Consider the following 26,299-nt stretch of genomic DNA (forward strand, 5'->3'; position numbering starts at 1 on the left):
AATTTTTTAAAATCTAACTATGCAATTCAATATACCAGTATGTGCCTGCGGCTTTGCCCGCGTTAATTCAATCGCGTTAGATATTATGTTGTAAAAGTTGCTTGCTGATGATGCTGACAGATTCATTTCTTGGAGCAAAAATCGCTCTTCCACACAGCCATGAGTGATCGGTAAAATACTGTGCCCACGTATATTAAAAATTTCAGATCTCTATATCCCGTAGATTTGGATGGGCATCGCACACATATACAGACAATTCTGGATATCACAGACAGAATGAAAATGGCACCTTGACTGATATTTTTACAAAATTGGCTTAACGTCGCACCAACACAGGTAGGTTTTATGGCGATGATAGGATAGGAAAGGGCTAGGAGTTCGAAGGAAGCGGCCATGGCCTCAATTAAGGTACAACCCCAGCATTTGCCTGGTGTGAAAATCGAAAACCATGGAAAACCATCTTCAGGATGGAGTTCGAATCCACTATCTCCCAAATGCAAGTTCACAGATGCGCGCCCTTTCCGTATGGCCAGCTCCCTCAGTTTACTATTCCTTTTTTATCTATCTTATGAACTACAGTGAAACTCTGTTAAGAAGTTTTTCAAGGGACTGCAAAAAAAAAAAAAAAAAAAAAAAAAACTTAAGCAGGAAACTTCTTAAAAGGGGTAATGCCCAAAAACTTATTCTGTACTTTGAAATACATGTGAAAAACACAGCCAACAGATTTCCTTGTTTGTGAACAATACCGAAATAGGCCGATATATAAGAGCTGCTTACAGAAAGCCACAATATAAAAATTTGATTATCATGACAAAATTTTTAGAGATAAAGTAAAATAATTGAACATACCATATTATAAATACATTTGATAAGAGAAGGGAACATATTAAGTTATATAAAAACGTTGCAAGGTTTGATTATTTTAGCAGGCAGAACCATGTCCTTCCACACTTCCCTTTCTTCCGAACTTGCACTCTCTGCTTCGCAACAAATTGTTTTGTAAATGAAAACCAAAAACCCCATGGCACTACAGCCCTTGAAGAGCCTTGCCCTACCAAGCGACCGCTGCTCAGCCCGAAGGCCTGCAGATTACGAGGTGTCGTGTGGTCAGCACGACGAATCCTCTCGGCCGTTATTCTTGGCTTTTTAGACCGGGGCCGCTATCTCACCGTCAGATAGCTTCTCAATTCTAATCACGTAGGCTGAGTGGACCTCGAACCAGCCCCAGGTCCAGGTAAAGATCCCAGACCTGGCCGGGAATCGAACCCGGGGCCTCCGTGTAAGAGGCAGGCACGCTACCCCTACACCACGGGGCCAGCTTTGTAAACGATGCCGGCTCGATTTTTAAAGCGTTCCAGCCACCCGCTCAACGCGGTAAAAGGTACCCATAATTTGCATGAGGCTTTCTCCTGCACAATAGTCCCACTGAAAGGTATGTTTAAACTTCGCTGCTGTTTAAACCATATTAGCAGAACTTGTTCTATTTCATCGTACTTTTCAGATTTAACTTCCTTACAATTTGCTGAAGTATTCCCTGCAGAAGCAGAGATCTCTTCTTTCTTCGCTATAATACCGTTCAAAGTAGACGGCGGCATCCCCAGCTCCTTTGCCAAAGCAACACGAGAAATTGTAGATGACGCCACTTTCCTTATAATCTCCACTTTGTCTTTTATTGTTAGTGCCATTCGCTTGATCTCTTTCCTCTGAGTTGCGCTCATTTTCACTTAAAAAAAAAAAGCTTGTACGTTGATATTACAAGTACAACTAACTTCACCGACTCCTATTCATACTAATTACGACGCTACACTATGCTTGGCAATCCGTAGCTTAGGCTTACAAGAAGCAAAGACAAGACGTGTACTACAGTTTGTTAGCATGTGCTTTCTATCTTCCTCACACCCCTGACACCTGCTTCAAGGATAACGGCAGCAAATGGAAAATCTAGCAACATACTCGTCTTAGATTCTTAGAACCTAGGCCTAAATCGCCCCTGCATTCCTACTGGTTGTCACGGCAACGGGCGTAGTTTCTGGCTGTTTCACAAGTACCGCATTGCCAAGCCAGTATTGAGTTTATTTTCCCGCTTCAATCCTCTTCATGCTATAGGTAATAAAAAAAAGAAACACAGGTTCGAAGTTGCAGAAATTAGTGCATGGAAATGTATCTGGGGTATTACGTGGTAGAGATAAAGGCGCAGTAGCAACGCTAGCACATCTAAACGTAAACAGTTTCTTTCCCTGCGAGAATTTTATTTCATGTCTCCTCATCCTTGTGCTACATTCTAATAATGCGATGTAATAATTACGAGTGACACGATAATACAATGTTTAGCTCGTATAAAGGTAAAATTAAAAATAACTTTCAATTTTATGCCAACACGTGGTATTGCAGTGCCTGTGTGTGCCTCCCTCAACACCCAGTTGGCTATCAACATTCGTTCAACTTCGTAAACGATCGGGATCTTTCGGCCAGCTGTTTGGCGGCATGTGCATCAGCTGGCTGCTGGCAAATCGGCTGTTTCCTGCATAGAGTCGCGAAGTTGTTTTTATTCACCTCACTAATATTAGACACGGAAAATCTTATTAGTTTAGTTCAAAAACGTAATTTCCTCTACGGCAAGGCCCATAAGTATTATTGCAACAACGCAAGACAGAATGCCTGGAAGGAAATAAGCAAGGGAATGAAAAATCAGACAGGTTAGAATATTCAGTTTTGTGGTAGGTTAACAGTAATGTTGTGGACAAATGCACTTTATGGTTTTAAATTAATGTTTAGGCCACCTCGATTAATGACTTCACCCTGTCGCGGCCCGCAAATTACTGCATTAAAGTTTTATCAAATCATCCATTGCATACTTTATGTTTCTTACGTAGAATCCCGTTCGATTTTATTCCGCTAGATGGAACGGTGGAGTGGAAATTTTGACTGATGGGTTCGATTCGATTCCACAAGTCGAGAGTGAGCATCTGCTGTCCGTGTTGTCATAGCGTGACGTCATATGGCCGCGGCAGGCCCGCACATGTTCCGTGACACCAGACACACACCGCGAGCGCGCGAACGGTCTAACACAGGGTGCAACTTGCGGAGACTGGAGGGTTCTAACCATGGGCTGCTTTGAGCGGACGTTTTCTATCTCAAGGGGCTCTAAAATCTGAACTGTTTAAGCGGGAAATATATTTACAACAGAACACTTTAAACGGGGAAAAATATACATATATCTTAATGCAACTGATCAAGGGACCAAGAATATCACACTTCTTAGGTGGGAAAACTTCTTATGCAGGAACTTCTTAACTGAGTTTCACTGTATATGTTTCCTCTGAATAAAATAAAATATAAGATTGAGTTAGTTGAAAGAAAATACAGTTCACGTTTTATTGTTGGTATAGTGAAATCCTCGTATTCCCTGACATTTTAGTAAATGAAATGAATATCTGGTAAATAAATAATTAAAATGATTAAAAGTAGTATAAACTATTAATGAAAACTCGTATAAATATTCATCGGACAATATACATATCTTCAATACGGATAACAATGATTTTTATCACTTGCAATATGCATATGTTAAACATTTCAGATCTCTGCATGCTGTAGATTTTCCTGGGCATTGCACACATACAAATACTTCTGGATATTACGGACTGAATGTGGCTCTTTTGTGTCTGGGACTGAAAATGGCTCCTTGACTTCTGGTCTCTACATAATTTATGTACGCTGCCTAGCGACAGTGAATCTATGCATTTAATCTTGGTGACAGCATGTTGGATTGTCATATCCCAATACACGTTTTACAATGGTTTTTCGTTCGTAACTTACCAACGAAACCGAAAATGAAAATTCCGGCTTCGAGGTACATTTGGATGTATGTCTCAAGTATTATTACAATATTATAAGTCCACCTGTTCAATACAATACAATATGATCCACTATTTCATATGGTCAAATATTTTTTATACATAATACATAAAAGTCAAAAAATATTTGACCATATGAAATAGTGGATCATATTGTATTGTATTGAACAGGTGGACTTATAATATTGTAATAATACTTGAGACATACGTCAACTTCAATACGGAACCAAAATGAGAATAGTTACTTGTACATTTGGATTCCATTCCATCTACCTATGTTAAAAATTTCAGATCTCTGCGTGCTGTAGATTTGACTGGGCATCGCATGTGCATTGGCACACACTTCCTTTTATTATTATAGACTAGAACAAGCTTGATTATGTGTGATATCTGTGATTTTATAAGTTTGTTATGTTATGGCAATGAAGTGCTTTAGTGAGTAGTTCCTTTAAGGGTCACATGTAACTTATTCTATGGAAATAAAGTAATACTAATGTACTAGTTACTAGTAATTAGAAAGAAAATATTTTGAATGTTTTAACTCTATACGCAATTTGTATCAAACTAATATTCTGAAAGGATTTAGAAAAGGAAGATCACGCGCAGAACAAATATTTAACCCGAAGAGCATTCTCAGAATAGGAGCTTGGAGAAGCCAGAACACCGTGGTAATATTTGTTGATTTTAAGAGAGCATACGATTCAATTGATAGGCAGACGCTATTTAACGTCCTAGAGGAATTCGGAATTGACAGGAAAACAAGAATGTTAATAAAACAAACCCTGACAGAAACTTTCTCAAAAGTCAAATTCTTCGGTGAAATGTCTGAACCATTTGAAATAAAAATGGGAGTCAGACAAGGGGATGGCCTATCACCAATTCTCTTTAACAATGTTCTAGAAAAAAATCATTGGAACCTGGAAAAAGCTTTGGAAGTGAAAGGAATAAGGGGAATACATTTAGGGAGGAAAGAACAGAACTTAGAAATTATGCGTTTGGCTTTCGCAGATGAGCTTGCCCTCTTGGCTCACAACTGAGAAAATGCCCAAATTATGCTGAATACTCTACATGAGATCACTAAGAAAACTGGTCTCAAAGTCTCGTATGAAAAGACAGAATATATGGAATATGGACATCAAGGGGAGATACACTTAGAAGTGAAGCACGGAATTGTAAAAAGAACTGAGAAATTTAAATATCTAGGGGAAAGGATAGAACCTAATGGATTGGATAAAGAGGTGAATATGGAAAGAATTAGAAAACTAGAATTAGCTTACAGGTTAATCCACAACAGATATAACAAAAGAGCAGTATCTTACAAGGCAAAACTTACGACACTACAACACAGTGGTGAAACCAGAGGGAGTCTATGCTTCAGAGAACCTGATAATGAATAAAAAGAGAGTTTCAAGAACTCGAAAAAAAGGAGAGGAGAATCCTAAGGAAAATTTTAGGACCACGGAAGAATGCAGATGGAGAGTGTAGGAACTGAAAAAAATGATGATCTTTACAAATACACCAAAAAAATCACTGCCACCATGCGAAAGTGAAGCCTAAAATTCTATGGGCATCTAGAAAGAATGGATGAGAAACGGCTAAGAAAATATTCAAGTACATCACTGGACTGAAAGCTTTTGACGAAGTGGGTTGAAGAGGTAAGAAGAGATTAAGTAGAAATTGAACTTACAATGGAAATGATTCACCACAGAAAAGAATTCAGAAGCCGAGTGGACAGCATTAAAACATTCCAGGAGAAACCACCAAAATGTAGACCCAAATTGGTCATATCTGAGAAAGAAAAGAAGATTAGAAGTGAAAGGATGAGGAGGAGGAGGAGAAGGGGAGAAAGCCTTAGGTTCAATGCAGTCCATAGGCAGCCAAATTCAGAAACAAAAAGAAATATTCTGAAAACTGAACATATGCACATCACCATTATCAAAAAGAATGTCTTACCCCAAGTAATTTCACACGCTCACAGAAAACCCATCCAACAATCCAATCAACCTCATAACGATGATTCATAATAAGGTAACCGTGCTCCTTTCCATAATGTTTCTTGAAGTCATCCTTGTCTATATACAAATAGAGATCAGTGTCAGCCCACCACTCTGCCATGAACACAAGCTCTGAAACAGAATTGGAAAATTCTTGGACACAGTAACACACACAACACTTCAGAATAAATATTATAAACAGATTAATCACTAAATGTTAGGTTCTGCAGCTACTGAACTGAAGGACTTTCCTGTTTCTAGTAGAAAATTCAAGCCTGTACTCCAGAGAGATAAACACATTTCCAGGTAAACCTCCCAGCAATGTCTCCTAGGTTGAAACATACAATTTAGGAAGTTAGATCTTATAAATCTTATTACCTCGAATTACACGTAGGAGAGCTAGAGAGAAGAGATCATTGCCAGTGCCGAGGACCAACCCTTCAACCCTGATAAGTATGTTTACTTTCATAGTAAAATACCACAAAATAAGCAACATTTCCAAAATAGTTGTCTGAATGAACACTGCTATTGGCTGAAAGTAATTCACACTCCCAAAATCCAACAGATTGCATTACAAATTGGGAAACATTAAAAAATCCTGAACGATTAGCCCTAAGGTCTGACGAACAGTGTGAGGCCATGCTCCTTTCTAGAGACTCCCTACTAAGCACTTCAGGTGTTAGACCAATGAGTTTTGTCACTTGTCACGACATGCACAGACCAATAGAGAGCACTTTAGTAACAGCTTGCAGCATTATACAAACGACTCAGTAAGGTGCTAATAATAAGAGATCGTCCTCTGTGCCCAGTGCAGCATACACTCGCGATGCTAGCCAGGGGATAATAGTGAAGTTCTACTCATTTACACAACATTTTTGTTTAGTTTACAGATTTCATCTCAAAATTGGAGAGGTGAACAAATTCACTTAAGATGTGTATTCTCTACTACAGTAGTATAGTAAGGAAATCAAAACAAGGAGTAGCAAAGCTAATGAAGGAAGTCGGCAATAGTGATCAGCAGGAAAACAAGTTATCCTTCCAGGCCAATTTTGATGTATAGGAATTGAAAAGCTGAGTAAGACTCTTAATACCTTATGCATGAGGTGGCATTTACAAACATGAAAGTAGTGGGAGTGATAGCAATGCACACTAGTGTAAACAACAGTTGATTATCCCAATATTTAAGTTCCATAAAACAACCACCATCATCAATACAGATTTTACAATTTCGGTGAAAAGGGGCATAGAACCACAAGAGCAAATCTGCACCGTTCGGAGCAAATACAGAGTTTTAGAGGCATTTACTTAGTGTAAAATACATCTAAAATACCTCAGCTTATTCAACTATGTTTTACACCCACAGTGGGTTTGAGAGCTGTGATAAGTGATAAATTGTAAAATTTATTAAGTGTACAAATAGATGTGATATTCTTGATTTCTAGGCTCAGGGAAAAATGAAGGCTGAGAAGGCTCAATATAATACACAGTTCAAAAAAATTAGGGGAACATGTTTTTGAACGTATGCCATGCTCCACAAAACAATACCTCACACCAAGGTATATTACCAACTAAACCTTTATTCTTTACCGTTGAAGTATACAAAAGAACATTGATGGATTCATGTTCATTTTCAGAACACAAACCAAAATGTCCAAATAGAGGCGAAAACAAAGTAATAAAAGTCCTTCAGGGTGGATTTTTATCACAGCTGGAGAGCTTCAGTATGATGCATGTCCTCCACAAGCATTTATCATACCTTGGCACCTACGTGGCATGCTCCGTATAAGTCAACTGAGGTCACGTTGCGGTATCGGGTCCCATTCTTCAATGAGAGCCTGTTCAAGGTCCTGGAGAGTCTGTAGTGGAACAGGACGCCCGCAAACACTTCTGTCAAGCCTATTCCACACATGCTCAATGGGATTAAGGTCGGGACTCACTGTTGACCATTCCATCTCTTGAATGTCCAGTTCTCACAAGACAGCTCTGGTGATGCATGCTACATGACACCTGGCCAACACTGTGTGCAGCAACCAACACATGCTGTAGCAGTATCTGCTCGATGTACCCTGCAGTAGTAAGATTACCACGGACGATGACAAGATCCGTAAGGCCATCAATACTGATGACACCCCTCACCATCACAGAACCTTGTCCGAATCGGTCGCCTTCCTGGACAACATTTGGCATGCACTGCTCATTACCACGTCTCCATACACATTGACGTCCATCACGCTGTGTCACGGGAAATCTGGACTCGTCTGTGAACAACACAGGTCTCTACTGGCGAAGTTGCCAGTTGACGTGGGTACGGGCAAACAGAAGGAGAGTTGTGCGATGTTGCTGCATTAAACAGGGCACTCGAACAGGACGTCTGGGTCATAAGGACACTTCTCTCAACCTGTTCCTTACTGTTTGGTCAGGCACCATGACTCGAATGACCCTCCTGAGGTCTTGCAGTTCTCTGTCATCCTGTGGGGTTGTCAAGCGTCCACGACCTTGTTAAACTGTCCTTGTGAACTGGCCTGTCTCAATGTAGTGATTCCACAAGCGTTGAATAACTGACGGAGAGACAATGAGATCCACAGCAACACGACGAAAAGTCCATCCTTCCTGGATCAAAGTGACGGCCCTTGTGACTTGAACCTCATTAAGATGTCTCATGGAATGTGCTGGTTTATGTACAACATGCTCAAACGACCACAGTAGTGTGTGCACCTCACGACGACATACGGACGCACCGCTATTCACATTGTTTTGAGGGGTCACTTGAAAGTTTAATGCATGGCTATGCCTACAGATGAAGTATAACTTCGATTTGACATACCCTGAGTAGCTAAGGACTTAAGGTATGCTGTACGACCAGTGCAACGCCATCTACCAAATTAACGTTCACATACCAGATGTTACAAAACATGTTCCCCTAATTTTTTTGAACTGTGTATATATAAATCAGGATTGTAGGAAAAACAAGGAGTAATATGACTAACCTACAGACCCCTTTAATAAGATGTGACCAGGTGTGAGAATGTCAGATAAGATTTCAAGTACATTAGTTGGGGTGGTGGCTGATGGTTAATGTTTTAAGAGGAAGTACAACTGAGCAACCATCCTCTATTAATACTAATCAGAAGTAAAAATGGAAGGGATCCAAAACTTCAAAAAACGAAGGTACTGGCCAAAGAAAGACAAGGCCCACCAAGGGCATAAAAAGTAAAGACTCCCTAGACCTCCACGCGTAATGCAAGTGGTGGTGGTGGTGGTGATTTTTGTTTTAACCCTCAAATGCACAGCACTGTATATGTGCAAAGGAGAGTTTACTTGCTTGTTATACTAGTGTATTAAAAAGTATCTTATGATTTTTCTTGTTAATCACTTGGAGTGGTGTAACACTTTAAACTGCTAAGGTAAAACAAAATGTTATTCACCTCGGAGAACTCGTGAGGAAGGACATACCTAAGATTGAAGTCTGGCAGTAGCTACAATAATCGTACAGCTTTTCTTATACCGGTATGTAAAACATTCAAAATTCTTTACATTTTGACTGATCCAAATAAATAAAAGTATTTTGACAAATAATTTTTTAAAATATTTTTCTGATAATTTTGGAATAAAAAAACATATTTAAAAGAAATAATAAATTGCGCACCATAGGCACCATATCTGCTTTGTCCATATAGGCTATTGTTACGATGGGCTCGCCACACCCAAAGGCATTTTATACTGGGACACAGTGTTGGAGTGGTGGAAAGACCGAAGAAAGTGGAGAGGAACCATATTTGCCCCTACCCGGCTACAGCTGGATAAAGGGAAATGATGATGATGAATAAATTGCGCATTTAAAGCTTAAGAGGAAGTACAACTAGGTAATCATCCTCTGAACAAATCAGCGGAAAAGAAATTTAAAATAAAATTATATATATTCAATGAAGGAATTTGGAAACGCAGTACAAAATAAAAAATTATTGAATTAGGCCGAAAAATTACTAACAAAACAAAAGCAGTTGGGTTTGGAAAACAGCAGACTTGACGAAGGGAGGTCTGATAGGATAGATGAAAATTTAACTTCGTGGTCAGTGATAACACTAAAACTGACACCAATGAATGTAATGGGAAACATAATGCTACACTATGATACTGTTTTGAAAGAGAGAAATATTTTGTATGGCAATTTCTCTTACAGTAAATGTCACAGAACACCATTATTTGTGTTCTTTCAACAAATTTGGGTAAAAATAAAACTATATTTAAACATATCTAACAATATAGAGAGGTTCAGTGATGAATACAATCTACTTTTAAACATTTCCATAAAAAAATGAAATGCCTATTGGACACGCATCAAATCCCAGTAATCTGCATTTAAGAAAATAAACCTGACAATTCTCTAATGTAATTTAGGAATTTCAGAGATAGCAGCAAATAGTGTGGTACATGAAAACCGGTAAGAGTAAACCAAGTGATGATAGCAAGATTGTTACTTTTTAATTCACTAATGGTCTTGCAGGGATTGTAATGTAATGGATTATCAGGGTTCTTAAAACTAAAAATCATTACTCAGAGAGGTAGCATGTTTTACTTTCCAATAAATTTCTTAAACTACTATTTAACAGTTATTTACACCAAGGCACTACAAATTCCAGGCACCAGATCGCCATGACTAATAAAATTCTTTTTTTGGAGTCTTTTTTTTTTTTTTTTTTAATAATAATAATAATAATAATATGAGAAATTTATTTTAACTCAACCTATTCAATACAGTACAAGATGTTAACGTATTAGTTAAACATCGTTAAAAATTGTTGAGACATGTTTCGCCCCTTCTGTGGGGCATCATCAGTCATATCAAATACCAAACCGGAACAAGCTTCGCAACTAGATATACAGAACATTTTAATGCCCAGGAACACAACAAACACTCAGCAATGAGCATCCATATGAAGGACACAGGTCACAGTTTCACCACAATCGAACAAGATCTCCAAATTTTAAAGACTAGATAAAGGCAGACTCATGACATAGTTTGAAAATTTGTACATTTTCTTGGACCAAAAATACAATAGTAATAAAAACTTAAATGATCCAATAGACAACTGAAGCCCTCTTTATGAACAATTAATAATTTCGTTCAACAAGTTAAATCTGAAAGACAAAAGATTAGTTGACGTTCTCAAAACAACCTCTTCAAGCACCCCCACTAAGCCGTTCTACTTATCACGCCCCTGTTCTCCCTCCAATACACACAACTCCTTCCCATGCGTCAATCACAGGCCCACAGCCCCGCCTTCTCAGGCCCACTCCCCTCCACCACAAAGTCACACGTACAATACGAGGAGCAAGACATTAGTGACAGCCAGTGCTTCAAAAACCTCTTAGCAATAAGGTAACAGCCCAACAACAATTAAGGTAAGTTTTTAACTTCAGTCTCAATTCTCCAACGCATTCATTCTTTCTCTTTTCCCGTCATTTCACTCAACTAATTAAGGACTTATCCTTCCTTTCAGATTTTGACATACGTAAGGCAGCTCAACATTAATTACATCGGACAACGTTTTGACTGTTGTCCATTCAACCAATACAACTGAAACCCCATACTTCAACAACACAAACACACGGAGAAACTTAAAAACACTAGTCAATTGAGAAGATTTAACGACATTTCAATCGCCCTCATTCAAGCCATTATTTTTACTGTTTTCAACATGTTTTTTTTGTTTTGAATCAAATATCAACTGTTGTTTACATGCACTAGGCACTCCGTCTTCATAGAGAGTGTCCAACGGAGGTGATTAGCCCATGGATACTTCGACCAACTATTTTGTCTGAGTCTAAAATATAATTAGTCAACAAACATCGAAGTTCAATTACGACGTAATGCAACATTTTTACATGAGCTGATCATAAATCACATACAAAATTTCACATCTTGAAGCCATTTCTGATTAGACTGCACCAGGACCGTAATATTGAGGTCTGGAGTAAAAAATTTCCCATGGAAATTAATACAAATTTGGAATGTTTTTTCCACATTTTACAATGTAAAATACACGTACAGTAAATTGCAATTATATGTATTCTGCATTCATTCTCAACATTTGTACGTAAATTTTAAACTGTCTTCGAACTTAGCACCAAATAAGACTAACTGCCATTATTGTCAATGCCTTGTTTTGAGTGAAAATTCACCAACTTGTTCACTAGTGTAACATTTTAAATTAATTTTGATATTTTGTTAATGATAAGATCTTGTAAATGTTTTTTAATGTATTCACTCAGGTAACATATTTTTATAAGTTCCAACCAGACGTCTGGTAGAATTTTGAGGTGTTTGATATAACTGATGATGCCCCACATAAGAGGCGATACATGACTCAACGATTTTTAACGATGTTTAACTAGTACGTTAACATCTTGTACTGTATTAAATAGGTTGAGTTAAAATAAATTTCTTATATTATTATAAATTAAGAACTGGCTGAGTCAGCAAAGAGGATGCATCTGGATGTGCTAGGAGTAAGTGATATTCGGGTAAGGGGAGATAATGAGGAAGAGATAGATTATAAAGTGTACTTGACGGGTGTTAGAAAGGGAAGGGCAGAGTCTGGGGTAGGGCTCTTTATCAGGAATACCACTGCACGCAACATAGTTTCTGTTAGGCACGTAAATGAGCGAATGATGTGGGTAGATTTGTCAGTTGGAGGAATTAGGGCAAGAATTGTGTCCGTGTATTCACCATGCGAGGGTGCAGATGAGGATGAAGCTGACAACTTTTATGAAGCATTGAGTGACATCGTGGTCAGGGTCAACAGCAAGGATAGAATAGTGCTAATGGGCGATTTCAATGCGAGAGTTGGGAATAGAACTGAAGGATACAAAAGGGTGATTAGTAAATGTGGGGAAGATACGGAAGCTAATGGGAATGGGAAACGTTTGCTGGACTTCTGTGCTAGTATGGGTTTAGCTGTTACGAATACATTCTTCAAGCATAAGGCTATTCACCACTACACATGGGAGGCTAGGGGTACCAGATCCATAATAGACTATATCTTAACCGACTTTGAATTCAGGAAATCTGTTAGGAATGTACGAGTTTTTCGAGGATTTTTCAACGATACAGACCACTATTTGATCTGTAGTGAACCAAGTATCTCTAGGCCTAGGGTAGAGAAAGTGAAATCTGTCTGCAAACGAATAAGGGTAGAAAATCTCTAGGACGAGGAAATTAGACAGAAGTACATGGATATGTTAAGTGAGAAGTTTCGAACAGTAGACAGTAAAAAGGTTCAGGATATAGAAAGTGAATGGGTGGCATATAGGGATGCTGTAGTAGAAACAGCAAGGGACTGCCTAGGAACAACTGTGTGTAAAAATGTGAAGTGAGAGCAGCCTGTAAATGTAAAAAGAAGGCTTATCAGAAATGGCTCCAAACAAGGGCCGAGGCAGACAAGGATTTGTACGTAGATGAAAGAAACAGAGCGAAACAAACAGTTGTTGAATCCAAAAAGAATTCATGGGAAGATTTTGGTAATAACCTGGAATGGCTAGGTCAAGCAGCAGGGAAACCTTTCTGGACAGTAATAAAGAATCTTAGGAAGGGAGGGAAAAAATAAATGAACAGTGTTTTGAGTAATTCAGGTGAACTCATAATAGATCCCAGGGATTCACTGGAGAGGTGGAGGGAATATTTTGAACATCTTCTCAATGTAAAAGGAAATCATCCTGGTGGTGTTGCAAACAGCCAAGCTCATGGGGAGGAGGAAAATGATGTTGGTGAAGTTATGCTTGAGGAAGTGGAAAGGATGATAAAAAAAGGTCCATTGTCAAGGCAGCAAGAATAGATGAAATTAGACCTGAAATGGTGAAGTACAGTGGGAAGGCAGGGATGAAATGGCTTCATAGAGTAGTAAAATTAGCATGGAGTGTTGGTAAGGTACCTTCAGATTGGACAAAAGCAGTAATTGCACCTACCTATAAGCAAGGGAACAGGAAGGATTGCAACAACTATCGAGGTATCTCGATTAGTATACCAGGCATCTTGGAAGGGAGGGTGCGATCAGTCGTTGAGAGGAAGTTGGATGAAAACCAGTGTGGTTTCAGACCACAGAGTGGCTGTCAGGATCAGATTATCAGTATGCGCCAGGTAATTGAAAAATGCTACGAGAAGAATAGGCAGTTGTGTTTATGTTCCATAGATCTAGAGAAAGCATATGACAGTACTGAGGGAAATGATGTTCACTATACTGGAGGACTATGGAATTAAAGGTAGATTATTAAAATCAATCAAAGGCATTTATGTTGACAATTGGGCTTCAGTGAGATTTGATGGTAGAATGAGTTCTTGGTTCAGGGTACTTACAGGGGTTAGACAAGGCTGTAATCTTTCACCTTTGCTGTTCGTAGTTTACATGGATCATCTGCTGAAAGGTATAAAATGGCAGGAAGGGATCCAGTTAGGTGGAAATGTAATAAGTAGTTTGGCCTATGCTGAAGACTTGGTCTTAATGGCAGACTGTGCCAAAAGCCTGCAGTCTAATATCTTGGAACTTGAAAATAGGTGCAATGAGTATGGTATGAAAATTAGCCTCTCGAAGACTAAATTGATGTCAGTAGGTAAGAAATTCAACAGAACTGAATGTCAGATTGGTGATACAAAGCTAGAACAGATCAATAATTTCAAGTATTTAGGTTGTGTGTCCTCCCAGGATGGTAATATAGTGAGATTGAATCAAGGTGTAGTAAAGCTAATGCAGTGAGCTCACAGTTGCGATCAGCAGTATTCTGTAAGAAGGAAGTCAGCTCCCAGACAAAACTATCTTTACATCGATCTGTTTTCAGACCAACTTTGCTTTACGGGAGCGAAAGCTGGGTGGACTCAGGATATCTACGTTAGAAGTAACAGACATGAAAGTAGCAAGAATGATTGCTGGTACAAACAGGTGGGAACAATGGCAGGAGGGTGTGCAGAATGAGGAGATAAAGGCTAATTTAGGAATGAACTCGATGGATGAAGCTGTTCGCATAAACCGGCTTCAGTGGTGGGGTCATGTGAGGCGAATGGAGGAGGATAGGTTACCCAGGAGAATAATGGACTCTGTTATGGAGGGTAAGGGAAGTAGGGGGAGACCAAGACGATGATGGTTAGACTCTGTTTCTAACGATTTAAAGATACGAGGTATAGAACTAAATGAGGCCACAACACTAGTTGCAAATCGAGGATTGTGGCGACGTTTAGTAAATTCTCAGAGGCTTGCAGACTGAACGCTGAAAGGCATAACAGTCTATAATGATAATCTATGTATGTATGTTATAAATTAAGATTCTTTCAATACGGAAAAAATGATTTTCATTTCTTTTTTTGACCCGAGTATTTATCACCCCCTTTATATATTTAATTCCCAGTCTGGTATCACTGAACTATTGCAAAGCGCATGTAATAATACACAACCCCTTGACACTCCATATAATTTATCGAACTCTGTTGAACAAGAGAAGGAGGTTAGGTAACAGTGGGCATCATTGTTATGTACAGACGATTTCTGCTTTGATATTAATGTTATTACGATTTTAAATAATAATCAAGGTCGCGTAGCCTCCATGGGTCAGACGGAAGCACACCGGCTTCTCACCATTGGGTTCCGTTGTTCAAATCCCGGTCACTCCATGTGAGATTTGTGCTGGACAAAGCAGAGGTAGGACAGGTTTTTGTCTGGGTACACCGGTTTTCCCTGTCATCTTTCATTCCAGCAACACACTCTAATATCATTTCATTTCATCTGTCAGTCAATCATTGCCCCAGAGGAGTGAGACAGGCTTCGGCAGCCGGCACAATTTGTATCCTCGCTGCTAGATGGGGGCTTCATTCATTCCATTCCTGACCCTGTCGAATGACTGGAAACAGGTTATGGATTTCCATTTTAATCAAGGCCGCATTATATAAGCAATAGAAGAAAAATTAATGTTAAGTACGAATGTTTGGGTGTGGAGAAAACCTCTCGTAAAGAAGTAACTAACGTACTTCTCATGCAGATAGTTTCTGAAGTTTTTCTGAAGAAACTATCCGATGCTCGGGACCTGAGGAACTTTTGCGCAGGAATAACAGAGCTGTATGGTCTATCTCGCTCTTCAACAGGTACACTGAAAACTGCTGACAACTCTATCACTCTTACTGACAGCCATGAAATCCTGAAGCATTGGAAGGAGCATTTCTCCACCTTCTAAATCCTCCTTCCACTGCTGATAAAGACTTTCTTCATGATGTGCCTCAACAGCCTGAACAACCATGGATGGCAATTCCGCCAACTTACCAAGAAGTAAGTGCAGCACTCCATCTGAAACCCAGAAACGCACCTGGTCCTGATAACATCCCTCTGGAGTTAATTCAAGCTGGCCGTCAATCACTCAAAACTAGGATTTTCACTCTCATCCTAAAAAATTGAGAAGTCAGAGAAGTACCTGGTGAATTAAAAAATGCCACTATCATCACATTCTTGAAGAAAGGTGATCGCAGTGTTTGCGGCAACTATCATGGTATATTGCTACTATCTACTGTAGGTAAAATTCTTGCAGGAATTCTGCTTAACCGCTTCAGTCTCCTCCCAGAGTCCCAATATGAGTTTTGAACTTCCAGAGGAACAACCTATCTGATCTTCTGTGCAAGGCAACTTCAAGAAATATGTAGAGAGCAACAGAATCCTCTCTTCTTAGTCTTTTATGACTTGGAAAAGGCACCTGACTGTTCCAAGACCTGCTATGTGGGCAATACTGAAACACTGGCTGTCCTCAGAGTTTTGTTGATCAGGTTCAGGCCTTCCCATGATGGCATGACCAGACAAGTTTGCCATCAGAATAGGATCTCTGATGAATTTCCTATAACTCATGGACTGAAACAGGAGTGTGTGCTTGCTCCAACACTTTTTGCATTATATTTGGCTGCCATGCTACACGAATCTTCTACAAACAACCCAGGTGTGGAGGTTAGGTATCGTTTCGATGGAGGACTTTTCAGCCTAACAAGACTTTGCTCCCAGAGGCTCACCCAGGTTACAAAGGTAACCAAAATACTGTATGCAGATGATGCTGCTGCATCACCTACACTCACACCAGAGGAATTGCAACTGTCAGTTTCACCATTAATGTTCAAAAGACCAAGGTCCTCGGCCAACCTTCACCTGGCACAACCCTTCCACATTTCAACATCTCCATCTCAGATAATCCACTGAAGCAAGTAGACCACTTTTCGTATTTGGGTAGTATCCTTTCTGCGAGCTGTAACTGTGAGCAAGATGTGGAGAAGAGAATTCGTGCTGCCCATGCAGCATTTGGACGAGTACCACACCTCGTGTTCATGAATAAAGACGTGACTGAAGATGAAACTCATGGTGTACCACACTGTTGTCATCACAACATTACTATATGGTTGGGAAACTTTCAGCCTTTACCGACGTGACTTGAAAGTTTGAGCGCTTCCGCCAAAGAAAACTTCACTCCATCCTGCGGATCAAAAGGGAAGACCATGTCACCAACACTGTTCTTGAGAAAGCGCATGCCAAGAGCATAGAATCATCAATCATCCGCTTAGATGTATTGGCCATGTCCGTCAGATGAGTGATACCAGATTTCCACGCCAAATCCTGTATGGTTAACTTTGTTCCGGCACCAGATCTCGTGGAGCCCCCATGAGACGCTACATGGACCAGCTTAAGCACACTATGAAGATGACTGGTCTCAATGAACGAACCAGGACACGCATGCTCAAGACTACAATTTGGCGCCAGACCATCCCTGCTGCTGTCAATCTGTCTGAAGGGGATCGACGCAGATGTGAAGAGGCCAGGAGATAAACACAAAAACTCTGTGCAGCACCACCACCATGCCCTCCTCCAGCAATTCTGTGCAATATGTGTTGATGTTTATTCCATGCTAGAATTGGTCTGTTCAACCATCAAAAGTACATCCACAGACAGAGGTGAATTATTGGAAGAAGTTAATTATTCGGAAACGAGTTAAACCCGATGATGACTTCTCATGTAAATGACACGAATAATATCCTGTGATGCTTGTTTACTATCAAAGTAGAATCTCTTTAGCTACGAACTTTATTATTTTAACAGAGCTGCTATTGTAAAATAAAACAAAACGTACTCTCGCAGAATTTATTTCCATATGTTGACAGTATACAAGCTCCTAGACATATGCATGGGCATAAAAGGCATGATAAGGATGTCTTGTAAAGTATGGGTTGCTCTTTTAATCCATTTTTTAAGACAGATATGTTCAAACTTTAACATGCCAGACTAATACATACAAAGGAATTTTACAACTTGATGTTGCTGACAATATTCACTTTGCTATTTACAATTTACAAGTTGCTTAGGATGGAATCAAAATATAAGTATACAACAATTGCCTAGTTTAATAAATTTGTACACATAGTGGCAAGTCTTATTTAGTTCAGCGCTCTGCTGTCTTTACATTTTGTGGTAATCTGTTGTGTATAAAACTATAAAATTACAATACCTATTGTCATTACTACCATTTATTATTTTTTCAGAAGGCTAGATGCCAGTATGTTAATGATGTAAATACTAGAAGTACCTGGCTCTTAGATTTAAAAACATTTCTCATGGCCTGATTTACACGTTCAGAGTTTTCTGTTAGTCACAACTTTTACCCACAATCGTGGTCAAACACACTGTACTCCGGCATGTTGAAATCCTGTTCTTCAGCACAGCTTCTCACAACGCAATGTCGTTCCGGAACATCTCATCACATGCCACACAATCAAGACTGCCTTTATTCCATACAGTTCTCGCAACCCCCTCAAACTTGCCCACGATTGTTGCAACACTGGCTCGCTCGAGACTGACTCTATGCTCTCACTTGTGCTCTTCATATAAGCCTGTGGAAGATTCTCATACTTTGTTTCTAGATCATTCTAGGCCCTTTCATCGTTAATGAGCCTCCAGCTGCTTCTAGGAACTTCCTCATTGCAAGACTCAACAAGTCACAGGTGCTATTGTTCTGAGCACCACTGGTTGTCCACACTGTCGCCACCCCATTAGTATTGTGCCCCTCTTACCAGCAATGTACCCTCTGCTGCCCCCTGCACTTTTGACCTTCATTGTTACAGTAAGTTCTCTACTGATGTACACATATATTTTCAGAATTTAAACTTTAATATGTCTTAGTCACATGTGTAAGAATGAGTGGGAAGTCCACTCACAGTGCACAACATCGCCCAGTGGAGCGGGTACAGACAGACACCAATCTCCGGAAATACTTGCTCCAGTGTGGTATGCTTAAAGATTGAGGGGCAATACTTTATGTACTCTGAAATCAGCGAGTTACCTCTGCAGTTCACTCACAAGGAATTAATAAGGGCTATGCATGCGATGGACTGTTTTATGGATGTTCCAGGAAGAAAGAAGACCTATAAAAATCTTTGTGATGATATCTGTAATTATAAAGGAAGTTTTTGGCTTGAAAAATAAAATGCATTGGATGGCGCAGTATTTTCTGGATGAAACTGATAAAACAAGAGGTGGTACGCTTAGCAATGAAGAAGATAATTGTTTTTATTACTACATTGACAAACCTGATTTTCAGAGTGGCATGGCTGAAGAGTAGGTGTTAAAGTGCAGTATCCCTTATAATTTCCCAAGTTTTGATTGTAATTCAAGCCAAAGCTAATTACTGGATAAAATTTTTAACAACAATCCAAGCTCTGCAGGCTGCCAAAATTCAGTGGCAGGACAGGTACATGGTACAGGGGCTGTTAATTGTACACATGTTCTTATAAAAATCTGCATCAGCATTGTAATGAGTTTATTAATAGGAAAGAGGTATCCAGCACAAAAGTTAAAGCCACTTGCAATGCAAATGAGTTTACTAGTGTGGAAATCACTTGACTGGTTCAGTGCAAAATTCCTGAATTTGATGACACTTGGGATTTTTCTAGTGAAGTAGTTTGTTCCAAATCATTTTTACAATAAACTTGCTTTTCGTATTTTGGATTCTTTTAGACATCTTCAGATAATTCTGATAATTTGAAATTTATTTGTTTCCTGGATGATCACCTGAAATGCTACTGCTTTTGTTTATTTTAAACTAACATCTGGTAGCGGAGATTTTGAATATGGGATGGGTTGCGACTTTAAAACTTTAATGAAACCTGCCCGAAATTCAGCATGAGTCCTCCTGACTGTCCGGCTCCATGGCTGAATGGTTACCGTGCTGGTCTTTGGTCACAGGGATCCCGGGTTCGATTCCCAGCAGACGGGAATTTTAACCATAATTGGTTAATTCTGCTGGCACGGGGGCTGAGTGTGTGTGACGTCTTCATCATTCCATCCTCATCTCGACGCGCAGGTTGCCTACGGGTGTCAAATCAAAAGACCTGCATTTGGTGAGCCAAACTTGTCTTCAGACACTTCCGGCACTAAAAGCCATACACCATTTTTTATTTATTTCCAGGGTGATTAAAAATTATATTCTGAAAACTATAACCTGCTGTTAAATGCACGTATAACCTTACCTCACCAAGCCTTAATTTCGGGGTGCTGTGTGTTGGCAAGCATCAGTTGTCATTCAGAACACTGAGTAACGACTAGTGCAATGCAACGAGATGTTATGCATACCATTTATCAGTCGAGTGTTTTTCCCCTCTTCCAATAACAAGCAGGAACTCCAAGTAAGCACTTCACTTCTATACACATTAACACTAACCTCCATCACAATAACATGCAGTTACCTACATATGGCAGATGCCGCCCACCTTCATCGGAGGGTCTGCCTTACAAGGGCTGCACTCGGCTAGAAATAGTCACACAAAATTATTATCCCTTATCTGTGTAACAACCGACAATAAGTCGGGATGAAAAGATATTATACACTAGCATAAATGGAAAGTGTTATACCATGAAGACCTTAACATAATATAAAATTTGTTGTGTGAGCAAGTATACTGGTAATTATGGAATGAAGATGAGCATGAAGAAAAGCAAGACAAATGTTACTGATAAGAAGAGAGGTAAGGTACTGCAACATTGGGGACAAAACCTTGAAATTGTGGAAAGCTTCACATACTTCAGAAGCAAACTGATACAATATGTACATGGATATCAGTAAAAGGACACTATAGGGAAATTCCTTTCACCAAAGTGAAAGGAACTTAATCTGGAAGTACCAAAGAAATATAAAGCAGATGTACAGTAGAAGTTTGTTATAGCGAGAATTCATAACAGCGAAAAATGTACTCGCTATATCGGATTGTCGTTATATCCAATTTTTACTAAATGCATAGTATCTTTTCATCCTGACTTATTGTCGGTTGTTACACCGATGATAAGGGATAATGTGCATAACAGTGAAGTGCTTACTCAGAGTTCCTGCTTGTTATTGGAAGAGGGGGAAACATTCAACTGATAAATGGTATGCATAACATCTCTCTGCATTGCACTAGTCTTTACTCTGTAATCAAGTAATCACTTGTAATATCCAATTTTATCGTAGAAGTCTGGAAAAATTCCCACACACATTACAATCGGTATGTAATGTCAATCCGTTTGTTTAAAACACAAGTTTTCGCAGATTTTCATACTGCGGCCTACTTGCAAGTTATTTTTCTAATTCCGCGACAACGTGAGCGCGGATGTTCAATTTCATTCTGAAGAATTGGAGTAGTATCACTACAGTGGCTTCTGTGGCAAACTTTTCAGTTTTCTTATTCAGAGTCACCTAACCTAACTTAACATCACATGTATCATAGAAACATATTTCAAGCACAATTGGAGTAATGATAACTTTTCGCTACAAATTACTCGGGAATAGCCTTCCTGAAATTTAACCATATGCCAGAAAATACAGTATATTGCACGTTCCCAATTATGGCGATTTCTCACTTAGCACATCGTAAATTTGAAGTCCCAATTCAAGTCGTATTAAATCTATTTAAAAATACCTCATTTATCGTGTCACATAATTCATTATTATTGCTTAGTACGATCGCATTTTTTCCCAGCCCCGAAATTGTTCTTTATCATCCCTTCTGAAAAGAAGGTGATTCCCAACACAGATTAGAGCCCTCGCCACAGGAGGCAGGTTGGGGAAAGTTACACGAAAACGGGAAATGGCCTTGGTTTCCAGAACTTTAGAAAGTAAATTATAGCTTTGGGAAACAAGCCATTAGCCTGAGGAAAGTTCAGTTTTGCTCTCCGGCTTTCATCGATACTGCTGAATAACCCAGTAAACTTGTTTCCATTCAGAAGTTAGAAATGTATTCTGTGTTGAGTGATGCAGTGAAAGGTAGCAAATATTTGTCACGTGATACACTAAATAAGATATAAGTAATAATAATAACAACAACGTAAACGTTTCCACCTTTTCAATACTACAATATATTCACAAAATTACAAATTACACGGTACTAGTTTCGACCCATCTAGGGGTCATCATCAGCCGTATTGGAGCAAAGATCATTTGTGGCGAAATCCTAAGAAAATGTTATTTTAAAGAATAACAAGTGAAATGAGATGTTATGGTAATAGTTAATAATACAAGGAATATACATACTAAGAGGTTTTTAACAAAGAATAAAGTATAAATGGGGTGTTGTAAAAATTATAATCATGGAAATCAGTAAGTTCTTGTACTGAAATGAAATATGGCTTAGGAAGAGGGCTTAAGGTGGGGCTGAAGGGTGCGGGAGAAAGTGTAACTGTCTTGGAAAAGTACCTTTGATTAAATTTAGGATTGAGTTTAGGTTGGCTGCATTATTGTTTCTGAGGAAAGTGATAAATAGATCGAAGAGTATGTTGGGTTTCTCTGAGATTTCATTGAGATTGTGACTGGCATTAAAGTATTGGTCCAGGTGTATGTAGTAATTTTCCATTATGTTGAGTAAAGGACCCTTGTTTGCTAATACGAGGATGTCCATGTCTTGTTCAATATTGGTGAAATTATGGTTATAATCTTGCATGTGTTGGCCGATGGCTGAAAACCTGTTCTTTATCATCCCTTCTGAAAAGAAGGTGATTCCCAACACAGATTAGAGCCCTCGCCACAGGAGGCAGGTTGGGGAAAGTTTCACGAAAACGGGAAATGGCCTTGGTTTCCAGAACTTTAGAAAGTAAATTATAGCTTTGGGAAACAAGCCATTAGCCTGAGGAAAGTTCAGTTTTGCTCTCCGGCTTTCATCGATACTGCTGAATAACCCAGTAAACTTGTTTCCATTCAGAAGTTATAAATGTATTCTGTGTTGAGTGATGCAGTGAAAGGATTAGGAACATAATCGTGTGAAGTTGACTAGCGCGGTGCATATTTGTCTTGTGGTAGCCCCGTTACAGATTCTGAAAACATCGTGAAATTGTTTATTAACAATGACAAATCCAGGAAATGGACAGGCATCTGCATCGTTCAACAGTGGTGCGTATGTTGAAACTCACACTGTCGAGTTTTGACTGGAGTCGATCGAAGTGTTGTCGCATTCAAGATGACTGTCAAAAGTCATTTCTATCGAACATGGTCGAGTTTAACCGCCAAATAATTCATGTGATATAGATGCTGATTCCCATAGGGAACCTGAAATATTTGTCCTGGATCAGTGGCACTGCCGGTGGTTCCAAGTAACCTATGCAGTGGCCTCCACGGTATGCACTAGCCATTCGTCTTGGTGGGTGTGCTATTTACCAACTGATGACCTCAACTTAGCACACTGGGGTGAAACGCTGGCAACCAGGAATGAGTTGGCTGGAAAATAATTCATGGTCGAAGAGTGTGATCTGCAATAATGCACTGATATTTTACGGCGCCCCACTGTAATTATTTTTATATTTGTTATCAGGTATTTTACACACTATTTTTTAATAAGCCCCAGTGGGAAAGGTTTTCATATTATCTCCCTTCTTCTTCTTTACCCTCCAGGGTCAGTTTTTCCCTTGGACTCAGCGAGGGATCCCATTTCTACCGCCTCAAGGGCGGCGTCCTGGAGCTTCAGACTGTCGGGGATACAACTGGGAAGGACGACCAGTACCTTGCCCAGGCGGCTTCATCTGCTATGCTGAACAGGGGCCTTGCGGGGGGATGAGAAGATTGGAAGGAATAGACTAGAAAGAGGGAAGGAGGCGGCTGTGGCCTTAAGTTAGGTACCATCCCGGCATTTGCCTGGGCGAGAAGTGGGAAACCACGGAAAACCACTTCCAGGATGGCTGAGGTGGGAATCGTACCCACCTCTATTCAGTCGACCTCCTGAGGCTGAGCAAACCCCGTTCCAGCCCTTGTACCACTTTTCAAATTTCGTGGCAGAGCCAGGAATCGAACCCGGGCCTCCGGGAGTGGCAGCTAATCACACTAACCACTACACCACAGAGGCGGACTCATCTTTTTCGTGCCTTTTAATACTTTACAATGGCGAAAAATGAAAGTATCCTCCTATTCAATACATCATATATTCCGTCATTAGACGGAGTAAACAAGTTCAGACATGTTTCGGCTCATTTGAGCCATCTTCAGTGAAAAAATTAGGGGGGTTGGAATAATTTACATAATATGAGTTGAAAAAATGCTAAAAAACATAATGAAAGCGCAAATGAAAAAACAAACAAAAGAGAGCCTAGACGGAAACAAAATAGCACAAATATACAATATTTACATCAATATGCAGAGCAAAAAACAACTTATTGCAACAAAATTCAGTGAAACAGGAGTTAATTTGAAATAATAATTGATACTAAAAAACTGCGTTAACCTAAGAAACAAGGGAATGAGAAAACAAATGATGCAGATGGAAATGAATAATAGTAGCACATGGTGAGGTTGTGGACCTCATAGTTTACAAATTATTAGTTTATAAAAACGACAAAACAGTTTTGAAATCACTGTCAAAATCCTAGTGGAAACCCATCACATCAAAATGGTCAGGAGGAGAGCGGGAGCAAACATTTTGAGAGAAACCAAGCCTGAATTAACCTGCAGGCGAAAAGCCTGTGATAAGGAGAAAAAACACCTTAAATTTAAGGCTTCAGAAATAGCAGCATTCTTAATATCTTCTCAATCTAGCGGTCCCTTTCTTCATTATTGTTTCATAATGTTGGCTGGTGTTTTGCCTTATTATAGAGGGGTCGGAAGGGCCGCATATAAAAAAATATGAGAAGCTGTGTTAGGTAGAAGACAGATGCATAGTAAATTGTAGTAATCTAGTGGAAACCGTCAATGAAGTTCTAATCTGTAATGGAAAAAATGAGGTTGTATGAGAAACCCATGTTTCCCATACCTCATTTTTTCCATTACAGATTAGAACTTCATTGACGGTTTCCACTAGATTACTACAATTTACTATGCATCTGTCTTCTACCTAACACAGCTTCTCATATTTTTTTATATGCGGCCCTTCCGACCCCTCTATAATAAGGCAAAACACCAGCCAACATTATGAAACAATAATGAAGAAAGGGACCGCTAGATTGAGAAGATATTAAGAATGCTGCTATTTCTGAAGCCTTAAATTTAAGGTGTTTTTTCTCCTTATCACAGGCTTTTCGCCTGCAGGTTAATTCAGGCTTGGTTTCTCTCAAAATGTTTGCTCCCGCTCTCCTCCTGACCATTTTGATGTGATGGGTTTCCACTAGGATTTTGACAGTGATTTCAAAACTGTTTTGTCGTTTTTATAAACTAATAATTTGTAAACTATGAGGTCCACAACCTCACCATGTGCTACTATTATTCATTTCCATCTGCATCATTTGTTTTCTCATTCCCTTGTTTCTTAGGTTAACGCAGTTTTTTAGTATCAATTATTATTTCAAATTAACTCCTGTTTCACTGAATTTTGTTGCAATAAGTTGTTTTTTGCTCTGCATATTGATGTAAATATTGTATATTTGTGCTATTTTGTTTCCGTCTAGGCTCTCTTTTGTTTGTTTTTTCATTTGCGCTTTCATTATGTTTTTTAGCATTTTTTCAACTCATATTATGTAAATTATTCCAACCCCCCTAATTTTTTCACTGAAGATGGCTCAAACGAGCCGAAACATGTCTGAACTTGTTTACTCCGTCTAATGACGGAATATATGATGTATTGAATAGGAGGATACTTTCATTTTTCGCCATTGTAAAGTGAAAACCGTCAATACGGAATGATTCTAATATCTTGTAATGCCTTTTAATACTCTCATGGCATCTTCAGAAATGGTACATGGCCTATATCTTTCTCTGTACCCGTTCATACACGACGTAAAATGCATGCATGTCGGGAAAAAAAAAAAATATCAAGTGTTTATACATTCTTGTTAGGTAGTTTTTATTCGTGTATTCAATAGTATGTTTTCTCGCTTAACGCATTATCTTTTCTTGTCCCCTGCAGAAATGCGTAATGAGGTTTTATTGATTAAACTAACCTCTGAAATTAGTCATCTACTCTGTGCTGTATCTTGAGGTTTATCACATTCTTGCTTAATT

The 26,299-nt window shown here is 39.2% G+C and overlaps 1 protein-coding gene across 5 annotated transcripts in view; it reads right to left on the reverse strand.

Annotated features, from left to right (window-relative positions):
* LOC136857228 (1-acyl-sn-glycerol-3-phosphate acyltransferase gamma) overlaps positions 1 to 26,299 on the reverse strand; it is a 128,598-nt gene that overhangs the window by 80,275 nt on the left and 22,024 nt on the right. For all 5 annotated transcript variants that reach the window (XM_067135707.2, XM_067135703.2, XM_067135705.2 and 2 more), the window contains exon 3: positions 5,811 to 5,983. In XM_067135707.2, the coding sequence (XP_066991808.2) occupies positions 5,811 to 5,983 (173 nt within the window). The remainder of the gene's footprint in view (positions 1 to 5,810; positions 5,984 to 26,299) is intronic.

This window comes from Anabrus simplex, chromosome 1, assembly GCF_040414725.1.
Source record: "Anabrus simplex isolate iqAnaSimp1 chromosome 1, ASM4041472v1, whole genome shotgun sequence".
NCBI lineage: Eukaryota > Metazoa > Arthropoda > Insecta > Orthoptera > Tettigoniidae > Anabrus > Anabrus simplex.